The 15129-nt window shown below is 37.0% G+C and overlaps 1 protein-coding gene across 23 annotated transcripts in view; it reads left to right on the forward strand.

Annotated features, from left to right (window-relative positions):
* The window catches only part of Pcm1 (pericentriolar material 1), a 100565-nt gene extending 89418 nt beyond the window's left edge, over positions 1–11147 (forward strand). For all 23 annotated transcript variants that reach the window (XM_052752095.1, XM_052752094.1, XM_052752099.1 and 20 more), the window contains 8 exons: positions 812–874; positions 1312–1447; positions 1866–2026; positions 5083–5155; positions 6248–6507; positions 9413–9505; positions 9586–9700; positions 10795–11147. In XM_052752095.1, the coding sequence (XP_052608055.1) occupies positions 812–874; positions 1312–1447; positions 1866–2026; positions 5083–5155; positions 6248–6507; positions 9413–9505; positions 9586–9700; positions 10795–10820 (927 nt within the window). In that variant the 3' untranslated portion in view covers positions 10821–11147. The remainder of the gene's footprint in view (positions 1–811; positions 875–1311; positions 1448–1865; positions 2027–5082; positions 5156–6247; positions 6508–9412; positions 9506–9585; positions 9701–10794) is intronic.
* Positions 11148–15129: the final 3982 nt, after the last annotated feature.

Raw genomic sequence — 15129 nt, forward strand, 5'->3', positions numbered from 1 at the left:
GCAGCAGAACACCATAGTATGTTACTGGAAAGAAGTCTTAGTCCACTTTAGGTAGGCAGTCTCATGAGACTTTTCCCAGGGGCTGAAATATGAGCTAAGACTGAAAGACAGAGGAGTTCATCATGAAGACTGGGGACAGCTTCCCATAGAGAGAAAGCTCAGTGTAGTGATTTTTTTCTTTTTTTCTTTTTTTCTTTTTTTTTTTTTTTTTTTGGTTTTTCGAGACAGGGTTTCTCTGTGTAGCTTTGCGCCTGTCCTGGAACTCACTTGGTAGCCCAGGCTGGCCTCGAACTCACAGAGATCCGCCTGGCTCTGCCTCCTGAGTGCTGGGATTAAAGGCGTGCGCCACCACCGCCCGGCCCAGTGTAGTGATTTTTAAGAGAGGATAATATGAGGAGATGTGATAAAGTACATATCTATAAAACTAATCAATAATAAATTTTTAAAAAGAAGTGATAAGCCGGGCGGTGGTGGCGCACGCCTTTAATCCCAGCACTCGGGAGGCAGAGGCAGGCGGATCTCTGTGAGTTCGAGGCCAGCCTGGTCTCCAAAGCGAGTTCCAGGAAAGGCGCAAAGCTACACAGAGAAACCCTGTCTCGAAAAACCAAAAAAAAAAAAGAAGTGATAAGCTAATGTCTTAGATTGGTGTGCATCGACAAATAATTTTGACAGTTGAGTAAGTAACTCCAATGGTTTCGATGTGAATGACAGGTAACAAAGGCTGATTTACTGGCTTTTTTTAATTAAGATTAGAAAAACTGGAATTACATAAGTTTTCTTGCTGAATTATACTTAATTGATTTGCTATTAGGCCAAAAGAATTCTTGAAGGAGATCATGGCTCACCTGCTGGAGAGATTGATGATGAAGACAAAGTAAGTGCCAATTTGTGTCTATAAATAATGCTTTTAGAACAAAACAAAATTTTAACAGCTTTTATCTTAATATTTTTTACAAGTATGTAATTAAATGTCTTTTCTTATTACAAACTATGGGTTTTTTTTGGCTTTTTTTTTTTTTTTTTTTTTTTTTTGAGACAGGGTTTCTCTGTGTAGCTTTGCACCTATCCTGGATCTCACTCTGTAGCCCAGGCTGGCCTCAAACGTACAGAGATCCGCCTAACTCTGCCTCACGAGTGCTGGGATTAAAGGCATGCGTCACCACCACCCAGTACAGTTTTTCTTTTAAAACAAAACTAGATTATCAGAAGTAGTTCTTTATATTATTACAGAGTGGCTATTATTGCTATGAAAGCTCTACCATGTATACCTTTTAAAACACTCCAAGAATTAATTATTTACATTGTTTACAGGACAAGGATGAGACTGAAACTATTAAGCAGACTCAGACTTCTGAGGTCTATGATGCCAAAGGTCCCAAAAATGTAAGATCTGATGTTTCTGATCAAGAGGAAGATGAAGAAAGTGAAAGGTGTCCTGTGTCTATTAGTAAGTTTAAAGGCTTTGAGACATATTTATACGTGTTTTATATAGGTCACTTATAGTTTGTAGGAATGCATTGAGCATTTTGTCAAACTCTGGATTTGAATCCCAGTATCATTTTGACTGAATGCTGTGCATGACCTGATGAAATTGCCTTGCCATTCAGCACCACAGTTTCTAGTGTGCACTGGTTTGAGTCCTTCAGATACCATGTACACAGTACCTGTGTCACTCTGTGATGCAGTAGACAGTCGCCATCAGTAAGATTGCATGGGGAGATGTACAGCAGTAGGAGACTGAGGTAGTGGGATAATTGAAGTCCAAGAGTTAGTACCAGCAACACAGTGGGACTCATCTGTACACCCACCCCCCATCCTGAAGATTAATTTGTGAGTTGACTAAAATTTGTGTGTAATCAACTTAGATCTATCTAAAGCTGAAAGTCAGGCTTTAACTAATTATGGAAGTGGAGAAGATGAAAATGAGGACGAAGAAATGGAAGACTTTGAGGAGAGTCCTGTGGATGTCCAGACTTCACTGCAGGCTAACACCGAAACTCCAGAAGAGAATGAACACGACAGTCAGGTATCTGTTACAAACCAGTGCCCCTCCACCAGGCCTGTGGTGAAAACAGGAGCCTTCTGAACGCTGTCAGAGTGAATGCCCTTGCCAGTCTCATTTTCATGATTAAAATGGTTAAAACTTAGTGTATTTATTTAGATCTGAAACATGCCTGCTAGGTGGCATGTGTGTTTAATCCCAGCACTCTACTCTGGAAGCAAAGGTCGGCAGATCTGAGGTCAAGGCCAGCCAGGGCTATAAAAGGAGATTCTGTCTCAAAAACAAAAAAATCTGAAGCACTAGTTTTATAGTTAATAATCTTTAAAACACTTTAATCTTTTTTTATAACAAGTTGTAAAACCATAAGATACTTTAGAAGATATAAATTTTTTAAGTTTCCTATTTTTTTCCTAGTCACAAATTAAAATAATATATAACAAGCATAAAATCATTTGTTTCTTGCCTTTATCTAGCTCAAGAGGCTATACCTGATACAGTTTCTTCTGCTGTTTACTTCAGTTTTTTTTTTTAAAGATGTATTTATTTATTATGTATACAGTGTTCTGCCTGCACACCAGAAGAGGGCACTAGATCTCATTATAGATGGTTGTGAGCCACCATGTGGTTGCTGGGAATTGAACTCATGACCTCTGGAAGAACAGCCAGTGCTCTTAACCTCTGAGCCATCTCTCCAGCTCCCTACTTCAGTTTTTTGAGTGACTGTGTTTGTGTGTGTGTATGTGTGTGTGTTGGTTAAATCTGTTTAATATTTAGACTTAGCCAAAGTATATAAATATTTCCAGCCTCTGAACAAAGTAAATATTGTTACTGCTCCATTGTACATCCCTTGTACAGATGTAGGGATGGTCTCCATTTTTATAACTATTCTTTGAACATATACATTCCCGAGTATTCTATCCTGTCCTCAAGTAGCTGTCTGTATAAGCCTCTCCACAGAATTTGATACATGAACTAAATGATCTTTCTGTAGCTAGAGTTTTTCTGCCTTGCCCACAGTCAGGACAAATCTTTTTCACCCGCCAGTCCCACAGCCGCTCACCCCCAACCAAGTAAACACAGAGACTTATATTGCTTACAAACTGTATGTCTGTGGCAGGCTTCTTGCTAACTGTTCTTACAGCTTAAATTAATCCATTTCCATTAATCTATACCTTGCCACATGGCTCGTGGCTTACCGGCATCTTCACATGTTGCTTGTCATCGTGGTGGCTGACAGTGTCTCTGACTCAGCCTTCCACTTCCCAGCTTTATTCTCCTCCTTGTCCCGCCTACACTTCCTGCCTAGCCACTGGCCAATCAGTGATTTATTTATTGACCAATCAGAGCAACACATTTGCCATACAGAACATCCCACAGCATCTTTCCTTCTGTTTTTCCCTTCTTCAAGTACTATCCTTTTCTGCTGCATTCTAGATTTGCCTCTTAGATCTGCTGAATAGTTACAACCTAAGAATTTATTTTTCTCCATTATGCTCATCAGGTCTGTGTTTATGGAATCTAGTCATTTGTCTTTCTCCTTTGTGGTTTGTGACCTCATTTCAGGGGTAATAAATCTTCTAGTACCCTTCTGAGAAAGAATGCATAAAAAGTTACATATTTAACAAGTTCTTAAGTGTTGAAGGTATTTTCCTTTAGATATTGATTGTACTGCTTCATCGTCTTGGTTATAGAGCTGCTTTGCAGGTGTCCTGGGATAATTCTAACCCTACGTGTATAGCTTTGTCCTGTTCCCTACACTAAAAGCCTTCCACCCCCAAGAATTTGGAGTTTTACAGCTTTGTTGTGATTTTTTTTTCTGTTGTCTAAGTATTCATTTAGTCTTCCCTGTTTATATTCTTTTTTTACATTTGTTAAATTTTCTTTACTTGCCACCATTTTCTCTTCTCTCTGGAAATTATAGATGGTAAAATAGTTAGCCCCTGGTTGATAATCTCATTTTTCTTCTCTGTTCCTTTTACTGTCCCATTGCTTTATCATTTTGCTTTACTTTCTGGAATGTATCCTGGGTCTTAATACTTGTATTATTAGTTTTTATTTTATTTCAACTTTCCTACCTACTCTGTCTAAACACTTTTAACATTTTTCTGATTATTTTTTATAATGTCATATGTTTTCTTCTATACCTGAAAGCTTTAGATAGCTATCTGCTGAACCTTGGCTGATTAAAGATTTATAGATACACACACACATACACTCACAATTTTGAAAAAATGTCTTGAGTTCTTTGGAGTTTCTGTGTAAGGCATTTTTATAGGCAGCTCGCTTTCTGATAGAAAGTCCCAGTTGTCAGTTTACGTTGGTACTTTCCTTGGTTTCTTCAGAAAAGGTTCTCTATTCTTCACCCTGGCATAGAAGTTGTGTTGTTGGCATTCTTGAGCTAAATGGGTGGAATAGGTATCCCATCATTATGTGGACTTAGACTAAACCCCTATTTTCAGTGTGGTTTCTTTCACCATGTCTACCTCCTTCTACTTCAACCCTTTGTGTGAAGCTAGTTCAGTTCTCTAAAAATGTAATCTACTTTCTGTGAGGTTGGACATGAAACGCTAGGAGTCGCTACTTCCTTAAAAGACAAACACCTCCCCAGCATCTCTCCTTGTGATGCTCCTTAACCCTGTCCTGGCCTTGTAGCCCTCCCTAGCATTGGCTGCTTCCACTTTCGGGATGAATTCAGATTAGATTTTCCTTCTGCTACAAGCATTTGATGTGGTTCATCTTCCTCTTCTTTCTCACTTCTGCTTCAGGCTTTCAATTCACTTAAGGCTTACAATTATAGATAGCCTTTAATTTTGAGATAAGATCCTGAGAAAAAATAGTAAAAGCTTGTGGGATCTATTTTATTCTATCATTTGTTTTGTGCTTGTCTAAGAAGGAAACCTTTTTTTAATTACCCATCTTTTAATTGTTAACTAAAGGCACCTTGAAACACTTTGAGAAGACTGTATTACATTTCCCTTTTTATAGCTCTGGGGTTGGACAAAAACCACACAATAGTAATTGCCTTTTCTATAGAGACATATATTTTTAGGTCTTGCTATTCAAACATATTTTTCTTTTAGGTGCTACAACATGATCCTGAAAAAATATCAGAAAGCACAACTGTACCATCAGACGAAGAACCAACTAGTAAGAGTAAGAAGTCTAAATAACCCTAAGTTTTACACTTTTTAAAATATTTTCAGTGTGCTTAAAACTAAAGAAAGTAGTTTTTAATTCTAGGCTAATGTAAGTGTAAACACACCTTGGACTATCTTTGTTATCCTGGTAAATATTTTGTGTAAGAGAACAGTGATTGATTGATTTGATTTTTGTTGTTGTTTAGTTTGGTTAAGTTTTTAAAAACAGCCTTGTGTAGCCTAAGCTGGCCTTGAACTCTTTATGTAGTTTGAAGATAACCTTGAACTTCAGATCCTTCTGCCTCTGCTTCTGTCATTGAATTGCAGGTGCATGCACCCATATTGTGCCTCCAAGTAGCAATTATTTTCCATTTATTTGTTTGTTTATGTATTTATTTATTTTGAGGCAGGGTCTCAGTCTGTAGCCCTGGCTTGCCTGGAACACCCTATGTAAACCAGGTTGGCCTCTAACTTGAGATATCTGCCTGCTTTTACTTCCCACATTGTGGGATTAATGGCATGGGACCCTTGCCCAGTGCAAGTATTTTTATTTATTTATTTTTTAAATGTGTGTGTGTGTACCTAAGTATATGCATGTGTATCCCATGCATGTAGTGCCCACAGAGGCCAGAAGAGGGTACTAGATCTTCTAGAACTGCAGTTATACTCCATTGTGAACTACTTGATGTGGGTGCTGGGACCTGAACAGCAGTCCTCTGTGAAAACAGCAAGTGCTTTAACAGCTAAGCCATCTCTTCAGCTCACCCCCCACCCTTCCCAAAATTTATCCACAGTTTCTTTAGAGAAAAATGAGAGGGGTTTGTTTTAAAATAATACTCATTTTAGGGCTTTAGATTAAATTAATTAAAAATTCTAATTCATTATTCCTTATTCACTGAAATCATTTGGCCTTAAGGAATTTATTTTAACATGTTCCTAGCTAAATCTGTTCAACTAAACTTGGGAGCCATGATAAGGAAAATCTGGATGGGGATCTTTTGGGTCTTCATGTCTTGACTACTCTCGTTCATGATACTGTCTTTACTTAGTGTTATGGATTGAACAGGTGCTTCATTTTTCTAACGTGGAGACTTCCTTTTGATGGCAGATGATCAAGACAGCAGCTCTCCTGTGAAACCTTGTTATCTCAATATCTTGGAAAATGGACAACCTTTAAATAGCACTACCCATAAGGACTCACTCACTCCTACTGATTCATCTAAACAGCCTGACCCTATGCCTTTACCCTTAACTGCAAGTGAAACCTTAGTGCCTAACGTCAAAGAAGTGAAATCTGCTCAGGAGACTCCCGAGAGCTCTCTGGCTGGAAGTCCTGATACTGAATCTCCAGTGTTAGTGAATGACTATGTATGTAATGGTTACATTTCCAAGTATTTTTGCGTTTGCATTTCTGTGTATATTTCATTTTTGGCTAACACATTGAGCATATAAATCGAACTCCACTTTGTGGTTAAGTTCAGAACCTGCCAGAACATTTGTTCTCTCTTGTTCATGCTCAGTGTGATAGGGAAGTGGTAATAAATCAGATGACCATCTCAAAACCTGGAGGTTTTGTAGTTTTGAAAACCAAGGAACTTAGATAGGGATGACAACAAGAGTTCCTGTTCAGATAGGAAGTGCTCATGATCTGTCATTTAATCTCTTCCACAATCCATTTTTTACTTCTTTGCTATTTGGGGCATTTTGAAAGTCTTTGATATACCTGAAGGTATCAATTTGGGGTATGGCAGAGAACAGAGTCAGTATTTATATGTAGCAAATCACATAACAGTATACTAGGAAATCATACTTATAATAAGAAGTACCTGAGTTAGTTTCACTCTGAACCTTGATTTCATTTCAATTTAATAGCATACAGCTTAGTTTGGGGATGTTTAGGTTACTTTTTAAAAATTTTTTTAAAAGGATTCATAATTATATATATAATATTATGCCCGCATGTGTCCCTGCATGACGTAAGAGGGTGCCAGATCTCATTACAGGTGGTTGTGAGCCACCATGTCGGTTCTGGGAATTGAACTGAGAACCTCTGGAAGAGGAATCAGTTCCCTTAACTGCTGAGCCATCTCTCCAGCCCCTAGGTTACATATTTTTAATATAATTTTCTTAGCAAAAATGAAGCATCATATTTGAACCTTGGTGGGTACAATGTATCCCTTCCCTTTTTGTTGCTGTTGTTTGGTTTTTCCAGTTTGTTACTTTGATCTGGCCATTCTGGAACTTGATAGGTAGATACACTGGCCTGGAACTTTAGGTGTTCCTCCTGCCTCTGCCCCCTGAGTGCTGGGATTACAGGTGTCTGTCACCACTACTAGCCTCTGGTTCATTTTTTTTTTTTTTTTAATTAAAATTGACTGTGTTCTTAAAGCTATTTTTCTAGTTATGACTTGCAGATTGGTCAGAAAGGGAACTAAGAATGTTTCAGAAACATCAGAAGAAACTATTATAAGCTGCTTTGTTTTCTTGCCATGTACACTTAGGCATTCAAAGCTCTGAAAATTAATTGATTTAATCTTTAAATGTTGCAACATTTATTTATTTTATGCATATGTGTCTGAATGTATGTATGCTCACGAGCCCATAGAAGTCAGAAGAGGGTATTGGTTTCCCTGGAACTGGAATTGCAGATGGCTGTGAGCCACCATATAGGTGTCGAGAATTGTCCTCTAGAAGCGCAGCCAATAATCTTAACCACTGAGCCATTTCTCTAGCCCCTTTCTGAAATCTTTATTATATTAATTAGTTGACAGAGAGAGAGAGAGCAAGAGCAAGTGCAGGCATATGAATGTATGCACCACAGCCCGTGTGTAGAAGTCAGAGGACAGCCTGCCGGAGTTTGGTTTCTCATCCACATTGTGGGTCTGGGAGTGGAACTCACGCTCAGCAGCAAGTGCCTTAATCAGATGAGCCATCTCCCTGCCCCCTACCCAGCTGATTCTGATTTGTTTGTTTGTCTTTTGAGATGTGCTCTCTATTTATTCCTGCTAGCTTGCTGTAGAGAACAAACTGGCCTCAAACCCAGAGAGCTCTGCTTGCCTTTGTTTGCCTCCTGAGTGCTGGGACTAAAGGCATAAGTACAAAATAGAAGATTTTCTATTGATAGTATCTCATAATTAGATTATAGGGGTTTTTTGATTTTCAATTTTTAGGCAGAGATTCATGCTGAAAATTTATTTCACAAAACAGTGAAATGGTCAGTGTTGTGTTCTCTGAAGAACAATCTAATAACTGTATAAGAGATGTTGTCTGGGGGCTGGAAAGATGGCTTAGCGGTTAAGAGTGCTGCCTGTTCTTCCAAAGGATCAATTCTCATCTCTCACATGGTAACTCACAACTATCTGTAACTGCAGTTCCAGGGGATCCAACTCACACAGACATTCATGCACATAAAAAAATTTTAAGCCGGGCGGTGGTGGCGCACGCCTTTAATCCCAGCACTCGGGAGGCAGAGCCAGGCAGATCTCTGTGAGTTCGAGGCCAGCCTGGTCTCCAAAGCGAGTTCCAGGAAAGGCGCAAAGCTACACAGAGAAACCCTGTCTCGAAAAACCAAAAAAAAAAAAAAAAAAAAAATTTTAAATTAAAAAAAAAAAGATGTTGTCAGAGGAAGGTATACAGCTGAAGGGTGTGGATGGTGGTGATGGTACAAGAGAGAAAACCACCTCAGGTTTTTACTTGGGCAGCTACTAGAAAGATAGTTTTTAAAACTGCAAGGAAAGAAGAGAATTCAAGTTAAAGAAAAAGAATTTGAGAGGGGCACAAAAGTAAATTGCTAAATTCACAACCACTGTTTCTACATGAGCCTTAACAAACATGGTAAGTTGAAAAGCTTATAAATATTATATTCTGAATATAATTCTGATGCATTATATGAACAGTAAGGGTGAGAGATATAGCTCAGTGAAATAGCTCTTGTCTAGCATATGTAAGACTCTGAGTACAATCCCCAGTACCAAAAAAGAAGAAGAAAATAATGGTTGGTTAGTTATTTAGCCCCCAGTGTAACTACTATTATTCATTAAGCCTTTGTAAACTGGTTTTTCAATGGGGGGTAGGGGAAGGTAAAGGTCCAATGGTATGCTCACAGCTGTAGCTGTGTACCCTGTTCTGTAAACTATAGGTTTTTAAATCATTCATATAAATATGAATATATAAAAATCCACCTTATTTCTAGGCATGAGTGATTTAGATTTTGATACAGAGGCAAAGGTGTTGTGCTTTTTGCTTTTGTTCATTAACTATACTTACCTTCCAGGAAGCAGAATCTGGGAACATAAGTCAAAAGTCTGATGAAGAAGACTTTGTGAAAGTTGATGATTTGCCGCTCAAACTGACAGTCTATTCTGAGGTATTCGGCTCTCTTCAGCTAAGCTTGTCTTTATAACAAATATTAGATGAAAGATTATACTTTTAATTTTCATTCTAAAGGCAGAGCTAAGGAAGAAAATGGTAGAAGAAGAACAGAAAAACCATTTATCTGATGAAATATGTGAAATGCAGACTGAAGAATTAGCTGGAAATTCTCAGATACTGAAAGAACCTGGTAAACCTTACCAATTTTAATTTTGTATTGAAAAATCATGATCACACCAGTCTAGTTTTTTTTTTTTTTTTGAAATGTACTATTACTTCCTAGAAGATCTGAGGAGACAGTTTGTCAATTCAGCTGCTTGATTCTTTTCAAATTATATCAGATTATGTTCTCTATTTTTCAAAATCTTTAGTTTTAATAAAGTACTAGATGCAACTCTAATGCAAATGTTTTATGATTTCTTAACACTTCAGATACATGTAATACATGTAATATCTTTCATCTCCCATATAAAAAGTGTGTATTGAGATCCATTTCCCTTCCTGTCATTGTGTTCACATTAGTTTTGGGGTTTTGCCTTTATTATTTTAAATGTCCTTTAACCTTCTTTGTTGCAGAAAGTAAAAAAAAAAAAAAAAATCCTATTATTACATTATTAATTTTATTCACATAAGCACAGTTTATTTTTACAGTTGTAGTAATTAAACCTTATACTTGTTTCACACACACACACACCACACACTTCAATCTCTATGGATGTAATGGTACAACTTCTGAGTTGCTCAGAGTATTTCTTGTATCAAAACCAAAGCATTTTCATCTTGTTATTCTCTATCAGTAGTTAAAATCATATAAGATTTTTTTTCTTGTTTTTCCGGAAATGAGGTGTTGGACAGAACATTTAGATATATCAGAGTTTGCTTTTTAGCTCAGTTCTGCCCATCTCAATACATGGCATCTTTATCAGCCGCAGCCTGTTCTAGGGGCCAAGCCTCATGCACTCAGGGCTTTCAAGGACATTGTTGGGATCGTGTCTGTCTTCCAGCCACTCTTCTTTTGTCTACATTTAATCATTTTTATAGTTACTTTCTTTTTCTTCTAGTGGAGTTTTAGAGAGAAAAATATTTGCTCGGACTCCATTCATGAAAAACAAATCGTCATTCTGTGTTTTGCCAGGGAATTTGAACTGAATTCACATGTTTTTTTTTTTTATTGTGGTCTTGTACGTAAAGTAAAGCTTTAATGGAAGAGACTATTAAAAGTAAATTTTAGTAATATTTTAATTCACCAATTTATAAAACATTAACCATTATTCTTCTTTTCAGAAACAGTGGGAACCCAGAGTATATGAACTGTCTTCAGGGACTCATCTAATTCTCTTACATAGTCAGTGCATATAAAAAGACACTAAATAAATATCTGTTTTGATCTGTATAAAATGTAAATTAGTTTGACACTGCATTTTTGATGGGTGTGCTAATCTCTGCCCGTGGCAGTTTAAAACATCAGAATCTGAATCCTGGACAGATTCAAACCTTGACACACTGTGGGAATTTTCTTTTTATTTTATTATTATTTTGTTGTTATTGTTATGGTCTTTACCCTCACCCTTCATTGTGATGTTTGATATGTTAACTTTAAAATGTAGTTTTAAATAAAGTTTGAACTTATCTGTAAAGTATGCTTTTGGGAAATTTTGTTGAATTCTATGCAGCAAATTGCTGTTTTATGTAACAATACTATTCCGAACCAGCAGTGGTCAAGAATTGGATAAATACATTATTTACTCTAGAGCCCAGCCTTAGACCAGTCTTCAGAATAATGCCAGTGTTACTGTTGTTGTGTCTGATGTTCTCGTAGTTCCTTCCTGGTCCTGTGTAAAGATAAAGTAGACTTTATAAAAGTGACCAGGAGGAGTAGAGTGGTCATAGAACATGTTAGTAACCCACATTGTGTACAAGGTTTAGATTATGTTAGTACCTAGAACTTCACAAAATTATTTATTAGATTAATATTTTCTAGAGTTGTAAATCCTGTCTAAAAATTAACAAACAAGCATTATATAAATATAGGGAGTATTTCTGTACAGACAAGTAGCATTCTAATTAATTTAAAATGAAAACCCAAACTCTTTCAAGTAGGATAAATAGAACTAAATTTATGTAACAGAACATTAAGATTTGTAATGCCTTTGGACAAACATGCCTTTTGAGATGATAATTTAAAACCAAAGCCTAACTGTTGGATTGTGTGTCCTGAGGGAGAGAAGCAAGTCAAGTGTTAAGGAAGTCTCTGAGCTCTTCATCACTTAGTAAACCAACTTAAAAAAAGTGCTTTGTCTTCTGATTCCGTTATGCTTACCACCGCCCTGATTGGTATTCTCCTAGAGCCAGTTAACCATGAATAAGTCAGTCTTACAGATTTTTACTTGAAAAGTCAGTGTTAATTCCAAGTATCTACTTAAATTTGTTCAATAGTTGTCTAAAATACCCTATAAGAACTTGTTTGGTATTCCTTTAAAATTCCCACTTGCTTGATAGCTTAATATAAATGTCCAGTCAGGCAATATTAAATGACGATTTCCCTCTGAGGACTTTTATTGTATTGTTATTTAATTTAAATTAAGACCATATATCTTGAACGTCACTCAAGTTTATTTGGAAACTACCAATCCAGAATCAAGGATTCTTACCCAGTTGGACTGACTTCAGGGACATTAGAACAATAATTTATATGTACAAACAAGTTGTGTATTTTCCAGACTCAAAGCAAGAAACTTGATTGGAACCCTCAAGCCAGGCCTTACAATTGCAGTGCATTCTCCTCCTTCCCCTCCTTATCTCTGCATGCTACAGTGAAGAATTGGTTTAGTATGTTAGCTCTTACCATGGTACCTATGGACCTCATCAAACTACTTTATTTGACTTACATTATAGCTGCTATCTAGTCTGTTGTTTTCATATTTTAGTAGGTAATTTAGTTTTAAAATACCCAGAGATTGAGAACAGATAATGTATGTAATATGTTTTTTTCTAGTAAGTATTGCTCAAAAGTTAATTAAATTAAGTATTCCTATTTGTTTTAATTTGTAAGTTAAAACTTTGGTTAGTGATAAGAGAGAGAAAAAAAAATCCCAATGAGTAAGATACAATTCTACAAAGTTAGAGATAATGCTACAATAATGAACTACCCAGACTATGGAGGTACTCTGCATTTTGTAACATTCACTTTGGGTAAATGCTTTTTCACTGTTAATAAATGTATGTCCTACATATAACTCTGAATTGCATTTTTATTTAAATTGACGTACTCACTGCACTTTAGAATATAGTCCAGAATTGTGTCTGATTTGGCAATATTTAATGTTAAAAAAAATCAGGCCATGAAAAATCATAATACACTGACGAAAGGTATCACTGGAGAGTATTTTTCTTATGAAGAGCAGATTCTTGATTTTTTCTCAGTTCCATTGTTTTTTTATAAATACCTTTGATATATACATAACAAAGAGATTGTTTGAATCTATCTTCCCTGACTTGAAAATATTGGAGAGAATATCAAGTATGATACAAAAAAGCCTGTGTGGACTTGGGGAAGCATACTTTTTCAGATTTGTTCTAGAAGAGGGGTGTTATTGTAAAATCACCTATCATTTAGTCCTAATGACTAAACCCAGCATGAGACAGAGTACAGCAGCCTTCCGTCAGCTCTTCTTCTATTCTAGCTGCCTACCTCTGACCTTAACAACAGTTCTGACCTTGACTCATCCTCAGTGTTTTCCTGTTAGTGCAGAAATGGGTTTGAGGGGGACACTGCAGAGAATGTACTGATCAAAGGGGGCAGATTATCAAACTAGTGAACCAAAATGCCTGCCTGTTTTTAAACAAACACATGTGCATTAAATCGTTACATTTATCTATATGGAGGGATGCATGTGTACTATGATGGACATGTGGGGAGGTCAGAGGACAACTTGGAGTCTGTTCTCTCCTACCATGTAGGTCCCAGGGATTGAACTCAGGTCTTCAGCCTTGGCAGCAAGCACCTTTACCCATTGAGCCTTCTCACTGGCCCAACAAGTGTTTTTAGTGCTATGTCTTATTTGACATTCCCCAGATTGTTGGTTTCTAGGTTTTTAAGCAGTGGGATAGGACAAAGATTGTAATACACATTTTGCATCAACTTCCTGTTGACAGTGTGTGTTTTTGCTGCAAGGATTAAATAGGACATCCAGGATTTTGTCAAGCCCTCCAAAGTCTATGTTTCTAAGCCAAATATGCAGATTTTTTTAAATGAAAAATGCTATAAAATTAATGAAGTAGCAGACTGATAAAGGAGAAATTGTGCAAACATGTTTGGGCAGAGGAAAAGGTTTATTTGTAGTTTTATTGCATAAAAATATTAAAGGCCGGGGCTGGAGAGATGGCTCAGAGGTTAAGAGCACTGACTTCCCTTCCAGAGGTCCTGAGTTCAATTCCCAGCAACCACATGGTGGCTCACAACCATCTGTAACGAGATCTGGTGCCCTCTTCTGGCCTGCAGGCACACATGCTGTATACATAATAAATAAATAAATCAAAAAAAATATTAAAGGCCTTTAATATTCTACTAGCTGTTAATATCTCTTCAGTGGATTTTTTTCAAATCTATTTCTCAGTAGAAAGTATAATGTCGAATTTATTTTAAAATAGAATTAAGGGCTAGAAAGAATGCTCAGCAGTTAAGAGTGCCTGCTGCTCTTGAAGAGGATTGGAGTTCAGTTCCGAGCTCACAACCTGCAGCTCCCCCTCTAAGGGATCTGATGCCCTCTTCTGGCTCCTGTGGGCACTGCATTCACCTAGTACTCAAACTCAGGCACATATGTACATCTAAAAGTAAAATCTAAAATAGGAGTAAGTTCAAGAGGGTAATGATGGAAAAAAATCACAAGAAAAAGTGAATGAAGGTTATCAATATTAACTCACATAGTGTGCCCTTCATGATTTGAGAACTTTGATTTCCATTTTTAAAGTAACCATTTAGGGGGGAACAGCAGGTAGAAAGCATATCAAGAACCAACTGTACTAAGAAGAGTAGAGAACTGACACTGGCTCTATCACTGTGGTCATGACTGGTAACAATGACTGAACAGTGTCTTCAGTTGTAAGGTGAGAAGATAGCGAGTGTGCCTCACTGCTTAAGAGAATGGAAGGGGTTCGGCATATCAGGAGTAGGATGTCTAGCATGCACAAAGTCCCATGATCATCAGCGCTGCAAAAGGGGAGGAGAAGAGGATGAATTTGACATTAATAAAGATAATTAAAACTGAAAAGGGGGAGTCAAGTTGATGCCTTGATGTCATGGCCACCTGAGAACAATACAAAGAAAGGAAATAGTTTGGGTTTTTTCATTCAGCAAGATGTTTTATTGGATTTATCCCATCTATCTGAGGTAGACTAACACTAAGTAACCCACTAATGTGACTCTCAATATGTATAGACCAGAAGACAAAAACTTCAAGATCACTGGAATAAAAAAGGTACCAAAAGGCAATTTTTTTTAGAATAGAAATCCTTTTGTCTGTTTTTTTTCTTTACAATTGAAAATAGATTCTTTTCTCATACAATATATCCTGATTATAATTCTTCCCTCTTTTCTTCCCAGTTCCTCTCCACCTCCCC

This window comes from Peromyscus californicus, unplaced genomic scaffold (genome assembly GCF_007827085.1).
Source record: "Peromyscus californicus insignis strain IS unplaced genomic scaffold, ASM782708v3 Scaffold_23__1_contigs__length_62951481, whole genome shotgun sequence".
Classification (NCBI taxonomy): Eukaryota; Metazoa; Chordata; class Mammalia; order Rodentia; family Cricetidae; genus Peromyscus; species Peromyscus californicus.